Raw genomic sequence first — 10,233 nt, 5'->3', positions numbered from 1 at the left:
TCCAAATGGCCCAAGTAACCTCCTCCCACTTACTAAGATGGACCTGGCTGTTCTTCCATTAACAGCAGCATGGAGCACAGGACCAGAATTGCCATTATGGGCTGGCCAGATGCCACATTGCCTAGCGTCCTGTCTCCAACAGAACAGACGCCTGGTAAAAGGAAATAAAAGTTGTGGCCCACACAGAGTCCTTCTTCCTTAATATATCCCCCTATAATCATCTGTTGGGGGAATGCTGACTGGATCCACACTGCTGTGTTTAATAGGTGCCAGCTGACCTCTTCTCTCTAAATTTGTCTAATCCTTTCTGAACTTGCTTATTTTTGGAACTGCTCAATAGTCAAGGTGTATCATTAAGCCAACACATGCTTTACAGCCAACTGTGCTAATCACACCTAAAGTTATCTGATACAGCCTCCTACATCTGCCCATGGCCAGAAGTGGATGTTTTTATACAGTTATTCCATGTGTGTATCATGAATATTGATGAACACCACAACCATATAATTACACTTACTTATATATTCCCTGGGCATTCATGAATTTGCAGCTTAGAACTTTTATATTTAGGCATCTTTGTGTTTAAAAGTCCTTACTGTAGTTTGGGAATGCCTTCTGATTTTTTTTTTTTTTAATATTTCTTCCCTCATAATTTTATTCACTTATTTCTGTACAGCAAATGAAATGTGGTCATTCTGCATTCATCTTCTTCATACCTTTGCAATATCTCTTTTTCAGTGGTTTCTTTTCTAGGTCAGTTAGTCACAAATTCCTCTGTTTACAGACATGTTCTGATGATCTCCATAGTTCTTCTTTGTGCCTTTGTTTTTGGACACACAACCAGAACTTCATGACACTTTCCAAGTATGAGACAGTGGTGTAATGTTTTCTGTTTTGACTGAAATTCTTTTAATTGCAGACACGACATCAAACTTCCATACTTGTCAAGATGAGGGGGGTCACTGTGTACCTCCAGAAATCAAATGTCTAGAAGAACAAGTAGGACTTTGCCCTCACAGAGAATGGAAGTGTTGCACGGAAGTGTAATAAAGGCCTTGTGGAACTGCACAAAACCACAGAAATGCATGGATAAGAAAGCAAAGAATTTTCCTTTCTAGTGTTGTAGAGAAGATGTCTGGTTTTCAGAACATGTGAAGTGTATAATTAACTAGAAGTGACATGTTTCTTCATCTAACAAAGGCAATAAGTACTAAATAAACAGGTGTAACAGTTGTATGTGTGTGTCAAGAGGCAGAATGTCCCTCTATTGTACTCATACACAGAAATCCACAGAAATTTGGCTGAAAAATCCTTGGAAACCACATTTCTCATAATTCAAAATTCACTTCCTTCATTCCTACCTTCCTTCCTTCCTAACCCTAACCTTCCCCCCTCCCTCCCTCCCTCCATCCCTCCTACAAAGAAAGACTATGTCTTTTCCTTCTATTAAAGTGATAAAACCAAGGACCTTTCAACTGGCACATGGTCAGGCCATTTCTACACTATTCAGCTCCCATTCTCCAAAGCAGGATGCCAGTCAACTGGCAACTCCTTCCACACTTCCCTGCTTCCTTATTTCTACCAATAAACTGCACCCACTTGAGCCCAGGTACCACCTCTGGAAAGGCTTCATGTCTGACCAAGAAAATCCATCTAAAACTTTCTCTCTAAAACCATTTTATGCAGTCTGCACTTCCCTCTGTGGCAAGTTTGACTTTATTAACTGCAGAAGTTTCATTCAAAATGTAGACGAACAATTGTCTGCTTCTGAGTGTCATCTCCATGTGCTCAACAACTCCCAGTCACGACTCTCAAGATTCTCCTGTTGAAGGCTGAGTATCTGGACATCTTTGCAGAGGAAAATGAGAATGGGTGGCATTTATATCCCAGCCATCTAAAAATCACCTTCATTGTGACACCTTCCTTGGATGGAGGATTTTCCACACAGGACAGAATCATAGAATCACAGAATGGTTTGGGTTGGAAGGAACCTTAACAACAATCTAGTTCCAATCCCCTGACATGGGCAGGGACACCTTTTACTAGACAAGGTTGGTGAAAGCCTCATCCAGCCTGGCCTTGGTCGATTCCAGGGATGGAGCAGCTCTGGGCAACCTGTTCCAGTGCTTCACCACCCTCTCCATGAAGAATTTCTTCCTGATATCCAATCTATATCTCCCCTCTTTCAATTTAAACTTGTTACCCCTTGCCCTGTCACTACCTGCCCTTGTAAAATATCCCCCTCCAGCATTCAGTATGAGAAATAAGTCAGCAAAGAATAAAAACCTTGTTATTAGCCCCAAACTGGTGCTTGTGTGCAGATAAAACATGCAGGAAAGAGTATACAGTCTGCACAGGTCCCAAAGAAGCTCATTGAGGTCACCATAACTAGGGATGAAAACCCTCCCATGAAATCGATTCACCCACCCGCAAAGGCACGTTACAAACATAGAGTGAGTAGGGGGTATGAAAGAGACCCGTGTCAGCAGCCACAGACCAGCGGAGGACAAGGTCCAGCAGCCGCAGCTGGCCAGTCAAGAGTTTATCACTTCTCAGAAGAACCTGGGTCAATGCCAAACGAAGAGAGCTGTGCTCAGCTTTGCAGATGGTGTGCATCCACCGGCTGCTACGTCATGAGGTGGGTTTAAAGCCAACACCATGTTCCTCCAGCCTTCCTAAGACACACGCTGCCATGGCTGGCTGGTCTCCATGGACTGGGGTTATCTAGGGGCAGGAGGAGGTGCTCAGTGGGGTATAGAGCCCAACTCTGCCAAAGAGGTGGAAAGGATCTTGCTTATGCGTGTAAGTAAAGACCTACTGCCCTCAAAAACCTGGCACTGAGTATCTTGACTTTTCTGCCCCTTTTTTTTCATAAAGAAATGTGTCTCCCCCGTCCAGCTACTCAATGGGGCTAGCATTAGTAGCCCCTGGAGTTAACACAACAGTGTACCTGTACGAACACATTGGTCCACACCTTGCTTTGCATGGAGGTGTTGGGCACTGGACCATTTACACCCCATTTCCACTCTGGAGTGAACCAACTGCATGCTTGTGCATGGGAAGACACGGGCAGAGTCACAACGTGGGGATGAGCCGGTCCACACCACTCAGCACAGGGAACACAGAGAACCTGCTGTTACAGCGATAGCACTTAGATATCCATGTGTGTATAGTGTGTATGCTGTGTGGGGCAGCATGCAAAAGGTCCTGACCCATGTTAATGCACTGAAAAAGCAGCACATGAGAAAAAACGGCCTGGGTAGAGGAGGTAAAAAAATTCTGTCCTTTGCAAAACCTCAGCAGGTTCACCTGGAATATACTATCAGACTGCAGCAGGCAGTGTGCTGACCCTGTTATTCCTCCAAGATCAGTATCTCTGTAGCACGAAATAGTCCACCACTGGTTTTGCCAGCCCTGCCTTGCAGGTTTGCCCACCACATAGCCCAGAGGGGCAAGTCCAAACACTACAGTGTTCCAGCAGTTGTGTAAAGGCACAAGACTAGCTCCTTATCCTAGATCCAAGGGAACAGTTCCACTCCTAAAGGACTAGTCCCCATTCCAAGATGGTGGTTGGACTTATTTCAGCAGCTGACCATGCAGTAATGGAGTAATCAGAATATGAAGTGGAGAAGGAAAATGAATGGTTTGCCAGCACCTGACTGCCCTGGATCAGGACTGGTCAGCCTTCAAACAAGATGCTTTAACACCACTGAGCCTAGAGACAGACTAAATCTGACTTTTGTCCTGCTTGGCTTTAGGAACAGACTCAGTTGGCCAGAGCTGGACACTGGTGTCACTTGAGATGGCCCAGAGTATCATGGTGGGCTTCCAGAATATCCTGTCTGCAACTGTCACTCGTGCAGAATTCCACAATACCTAGGTATCTCAAGTGACACAAATCAAGATTTTCATGCCTGCTGATCCAGGACAGCAAACTTTGACTTTCACAAGTGCATCTGAACTACATTTTTTTTTAAGAAAGGATTTTTTTAACCTTGATCTTTCAGCTATCAGGTCTAGGATGTATTCACACCAACAGGTACATTAACACAGCTGGAGGGACAGCAAACAGCAGGACCAGGCAGGGTCAGCAGCCAGGTGAGGGTAGCTGGAGTATTACATGCTGATTTAACAGCAAGGACTGCGTATCTATTAGCTAATTACCACCCAGTGGTGCATTGCTGAGCTAACTGGCTGCCTCCTCCACCACTGCTGTGTGCTCATCACACTCAGGAATGAAGCCTCCCAAATTCCTCAGAAGCCAAAGCTGGAATAGCCTTTTTGGCAGGAAAAAAAAATCACACCCAGGTTTCAGCTTGAGAAAATATTCACACGAGCTCAGATGAAAAAACATGAAGAACTCCTAGCCTGCACCATTTTCCTCCTTGCAGTGGGAGGCTTTCCTTGCAGGTTGCCACCTTCCCACCCATCAGCTGCCCAGGGACTTTGCTGGCTACAGAGCAAGGGAAGAGGATCCCCTTGACCCCCTTTGTCCATCAAACTGCCTGCAGCTGGAAATCTACCATCCAAAAATTCCAGGGAGAGGACTGGGGAAGCCAATAACCAGCGAATGTGAAGCAGGTCGACATTGTTTGGAGCTGCAGCGCTGGGTCAGAACGACATGATGGCTTTCTCAGCAGCAAATGTTACTCCCAAGGCTGGAATATAATTAACTCCTGACTACCCCCTCCTTCTTCCCGGATGCCATCCAGCATGCCAGCAGCAATCAGAGGCTTCTGCAAAATCTCACACTCAGCACTGCGACTTTCCAGCAGGACGAAACCAATGGGGATCCTTTGGTTCATTTTAATCTTCATCTCCCTGACCGGTCACGGTAAGAGCTGGAAGGCCGAGGGTGGTGAACTGAGGTGTCTGGGAACAGGAATAATCTTTCCTCACTGTGTAATCAAATCAAAATGTTATACGTACTGAAGGGGAAAAATGTCCGCAGGTTTCTGGATGAGATAGTGGGTCAGACGCTTTGGCAAAATGCATGATTTAATCCCTTGGGGTAATGCAAAAATGAGCAGGGAAGAAACTGTGAAAATAGGGCACTTCATAGAATCACAGAATGGTTTGGGTTGGAAGGGACCTTAAAGATCATCCAGTTCCAACCCCCCTGCCATGGGCAGGGACACCTTCCACTAGGCCAGGTTGCTCATAGCCTCATCCAGCCTGGCCTTGAACACTTCCAGGGATGGGGTGTTTCTAGGAGCCTTTCTAGTAGCAGACTGGTTGGAGAAGCAGTAGAGGAGATGTCCTGTGCTCTGGGAACAATGTTTCTCTCTTTTCTCAGGCTGCATTTGCCTCCTTGGTAGGGTGAGGACAACCATTCTTACCTTCCATGCACGGTCTTTGCCACTATCCTGAAAAAACAACCGCATGATCCTTGAGTGAGGCTAGCTCTGGAACCTGGGTTTTCTAACACAGATGTCTGAAGCTGTCCTTTGGGACAGAGACCCCGGCTGTGTTCTATGCAGCCGAGCATGCCCAGGGTCCATGCGCGCTCACCCTGCTGGCTTGGCACATGGTGCAGGGGAAGTCCCACACATTTTACCCACCAACTTGCTGCTTCTTTATACAGGAGACGCTCATGGACCAGACAGCTGCAACCATAAAGGGGGCTTGTGCCGAGTTGGAAACTGTGCTTCTGGTGAATATCTGGCTAGGTACTGCTTTGAACCCATCATTCTCTGTTGTAAAAGTTTATCACCCACTACTGCAAAGAGCTGAAGATTTCCAAAGGAGGACATTGCAACACGTGAAGAGCTGCAGGCTCCACGCGCAAGAAACGAGTGGCTGTTGGGAAGGAAATGTTGTGCTTTCCTGTGACTGTGGTTTCCCTGGGAGAGCATGAACTTCTGAACACAGTACTTTTTGCTTTTGCTGTGACTTGCTAGGTAACACCCTGACAAGAAGAAGTCGGGGCCACCCAGACTGTATATTGCCCCTTTTGGCACCTGGTTGTTACCTGTCATGCATAGGTGGGAAATTGCTTCTCTCCTTCCCTGAAAGCAATAAACCTAACATTTGACAGAACAGCAAGTGCCCATCTGTGACTCCCGCTGACACCCAGCAAAGCCAGTGGTGGAATGCACATTGTCCTGTTATCCAGGACTCGACACAGCAGCTCACACCTTCCCAGTAGAGCAGGGTGGCTTCGTCTCTTTACTTCCCTTCCCAGAGAAAACAGTTGCAATTGGGCAGCTTTTTCTCCATCACTTTAGGTGCAAAACCTACCCAGTTTGACACAGAAGTCCGTGTTTCTCAGGCAAGCCCTATGCTACTCTTCATTTCCAGGCTGTTCCAGGTTCTTACAGGCGCTGGGAAGGGCTGGCCAGAGAAATAAGGCACAGAAAGGGAGAAGAGGCTCCCCACGTGCATGCAGACCCCTTTGCCTGTGTGGTTTGTACCAGAATGTGCTATGCCTGGCCCACCCATGAAAAGCCCAGTAGGGCTGTCCTGGGTTCATCCCTCTCCCACACTGCAGCAAGACCAAGGAAGAGCCCAGGCTTGCTTGTTTTAAGACGGTGGGAAAGGGATCTGAAAGCCCTTAACAGGCTGCTCTCCTCATCCACAGACTGCATTTCTGGTGCTCCTTCTTTCCTCTGTAATGGCCCAGCAATAATCCCAAAGCAATTAGCCTATTTGCACCTAACAGCTTTCTGCCTATGAGCTGCAACAGCCTAAATCCATTAGCTGTCCAGATCCACTCTCAGCCCTGCTGTGTTTTTTCAGCATGAAATTTTGACAACCCCCTGCCTTTTTCAGTTAGCTCTTCGTCTCCCTTTCCAGGTAAAATATTTCTCTCTGGGTCAATCATTTCTGTGAAAGCAAAAAAACAATGATGTAATGAGAGAGCTATGCCAATTAGCCGAGGCGTTGGTCAGAGCCAGGGAAAAGTCCTCCCTGGGAGATGAAATTCTTGTGATGAATCAAACAGGAAAATTCCCATTGACCTCACCAGGGTCAGGACCCATCACCAGAGGTCCAACAATTAATTCATCCGAGAGACTCCACTCTCCTGCTAGCAGCCCAGCTATTCTCCTCGGGTCATCATAACACAGTCCAGGACACCAACATATGAGGGAGGCGCCAGCACTCCCCTGGAGATACCCTGCAGTTGGATGAGCCATCAGGAGAGCCAGATTACCCAGGGATGGCTGTCGGCTTGGGAACCACTGCTGAAAACAGAGAGCAGAGCTAAATTCCTCCCCAGACCCAGCCCGGCTTTCCGACGCACGCTGATGTACGAGTACAGCACAGGCAGGCTTTTAAATCAAGGCGCCTTTCCAAATCAAACAGTTTATTTCTCACATCCGTCCACAAAGTTCGTGATTCGCGCCTCTTATCTGGGGAACACTTAGCTACCATATTTATAGCCTGGTTTCCTAAGAAAATGAACCATACGGGCTCACGCAGCTCACCCTGTACATCTCCCTGCCAGTTGATGGGGTTTCTGCCCCGTCTCGCCCTCCCTCCCCCCGCATATATTTTGGACCTGTTCAATTTCAATCATGGAAGGTGGAAATGCTCAGATAGTTTATAGGCAACACTGTCCCTCTGGCAGTATTGTAAATGTAAGCTTCTACTAAAAGGCATGGTCCCACTCTCCCCCAGCTCTGTGTTCCCTTGCTTGCTGATCTGGTTGGAAATAACCCTAAAAAATCCCACCAAAACACAAGCCAAAAGCAACAAAAATGCCTAATTATTTCTGCCTGGTGAATAAGATGGGCTGACTTGCTTTCCAGCTACATGGTCTGGCATGGAGGCGAGAGAAAGCACGGAGGATGTGGTGGGGGTGGAGAGTGGTACCCTCCAGTCCATCAGCCCTACACAACTGCTTCTTGACATGGTTTCTTGACCCATTAACATGCTTGGGGTAGAGCACCCAGCCACCAGAACAGCTCAGAAGGAGTTTTTAAAATAGCAGGATGACATGTTCTGGTGTAAGTGTAATGATAAGGAATGCTGCTCAAATTAATTGCTCCCAGGTTGGTGTACCCCATAACCCTGGGGAAGAGGAAGCACTAAACTCCTCTGGCTGAGAGACCATGTTCATACACTCATCACAGAGCTGTTCACCTTTCTGTTTTCATCCACCATGAGACCATACTCCTACAGCCCTCAAACACCCTTTTCCAACCCTTAATATCCAAAAGCCAAAAAATATTCATTGTTTGAGGCACCCAATAAAAGTCACCCCCAGTGTGACCCTGTGCCAAAGGAATTCTATCTGTGCCCAGCAGTCCTGCCCAACTGGACCATTTCCCAGAGTGTAGACCAACATGTAGTCAGTCAATTCATCTGAATCCAACCTCTTACCTGAAGGATTGCATGTGAGAATAGAGGGGAGAGTCAGGCAAGCTGAGAGGGAAGCCAGGAAAGCAGAAGAAATAAGAAGTTGAAGTCTACTGTCCCTTCAGAGATGCAGGATGGTGAGAATTTCAAGGAAGTTCCTGGCCTACAAGGAAGCTGGGGGGGGACTTTTTACAAGGGTCTGTAGTGACAGGACAAGGGGTAACGGGTTTAAATTGAAAGTGGGGAGGTTTAGATTAGATGTAAGGAAGAAGTTCTTCCCAGAGAGGGTGGGGAGACCTGGGACAGGTTTCCCAGAGAAGCTGTGGATGCCCCATCCCTGGAAGTGTCCAAGGCCAGGTTGGATGAGGCTTGGAGAAACCTGGTCTAGTGGAAGGTGTCCCTGCCCATGGCAGGGGGGGTGGAACTGGATGATCTTTAAGGTCCCTTCCAACCCAAACCATTCTGTGATTCACAGGTGGAGTGGAGTGTGGTGCAGGACAGGACCAACATGAAGCTTACCTGCCAATGTAAAGAGCACACACCATGCGTCCAGGTGCGTTTGAGATGTCCAGCATATTGGCTCTGATTACCTGCTGCCACAGCAGAAGGGCACATAGATCTGGTGTCACACCTACCAGCCCGGTGTGGGTGCCTCGGGTACCCCAGGGCATCCCAAATGCTAACAGGCACCTGTTTAGGGAACTGACAGGAGTGTCATATCTCCTCAAACTTCAGCGAACACTTAGACATCTCACAAGCCTGAAGACCTACGTGTTTTAAGGGATACGTATGACCCAGAAGGCCTAAACATGCATAGGATTTTGGGATTATCCACAAGTATCTCCCCTGGGATCATGGGGGACCTGGGGAGTGCGTAGGAGGTACAACAGAGCCAGAAGCATCTCTTGCAAAACTGGACTGGCATTGAGTGATTTAGGGAAGATATAGCAGAAGCCTAGAGAACTGGGAAAGGCTGCTGAAACGTGCTCAGGGTGAATGGGGTCTGACTGTCCACACTCTCATCATGGACAAGAACTTTTGGGAAACTGGTGGGAGACACATTTAAAACAAATGAAATAAATGTTGCTTTATGGAACTGGTTGCAGACCTATGAAACACCTTGTTGAAGGATATTGCTATGTAACACTTCTCTCCCTAAACCAGAAAATAGCCTGAGAGCAGGAAAGAAGAGATAAATAAAACAGATATGCTGTGCTTACTCTAATTCAGGCCTCCCTGTATGACCACTATTACAGGCAGGAGGTGGATGGTCCCACAGACTGGGTGAGGACTGATGTATCATGGTCTGCAACGAAAGCCTGCCCATGGCCACGATGGATTTCTAGGCCAGAGATGAGCCAAAACTGAGCCCATGATCATTTCTTCCCAGGCTGAACTGCAGGGCTATATCTGCACTTTCTTGTCTTGGGTTTTGGTAGAAAGTCAGTGGTGTGATGGGGAGGCAGAGGTGGCATCTCTCAGGCTGGAAAGGGTTCAATGCTGTAGTATTTGCTTCTGCTGGTATAAATTTATCCCAGTTTGTATTTTCAAAATCAAGCTGCTCAGGTCCTGGGCCAAAGGCAGATAAAGTTGGTGGAGACATCCCTCCCCTTTGGGGCCATGGAATGGATGCGGACTGACTTGACTCCTCCCCAGACTCAAAACATGTGAGGCATCCGGGAGCTAATTTCTGCGCAGTGTGTTGCTGGGAACAGATCAGCCTTTGTGCATGGTGTGCTCTGAAAAAAAAAAAAAAGACATCTGGCAGCAGGTTGGGGAGCAGGAAAGGGCGAGAAGCTGATGGACCAGCCCTTGTTGGCTCACCAGAGGCTGAGACCAACCCGGCGTAGGGATCACGCAGGAGGGAACAAGCTCAGCTGCTGTCCCAGCAATCGCCCAAGGGACAGAGACATCCTGCCCCTCATTTCTTGG

The 10,233-nt window shown here is 47.5% G+C and overlaps 1 protein-coding gene across 1 annotated transcript in view; it reads left to right on the top strand.

Annotated features, from left to right (window-relative positions):
• The window catches only part of LOC104505869 (gallinacin-11-like), a 2,441-nt gene extending 1,394 nt beyond the window's left edge, over positions 1 to 1,047 (top strand). The window contains exon 3 of the mRNA XM_010146615.1: positions 920 to 1,047. Coding sequence (XP_010144917.1) covers positions 920 to 1,047 — 128 coding nt within the window. The remainder of the gene's footprint in view (positions 1 to 919) is intronic.
• The last annotated feature ends 9,186 nt before the right edge of the window (positions 1,048 to 10,233 follow it).

The sequence above is a fragment of the Eurypyga helias genome, unplaced genomic scaffold (assembly GCF_000690775.1).
Source record: "Eurypyga helias isolate BGI_N326 unplaced genomic scaffold, ASM69077v1 scaffold39992, whole genome shotgun sequence".
In the NCBI taxonomy this organism is placed as follows: domain Eukaryota; kingdom Metazoa; phylum Chordata; class Aves; order Eurypygiformes; family Eurypygidae; genus Eurypyga; species Eurypyga helias.
The sequence above is the reverse complement of the archived record's forward strand: the minus strand, read 5'-3'. Positions and strand labels throughout refer to the sequence as shown.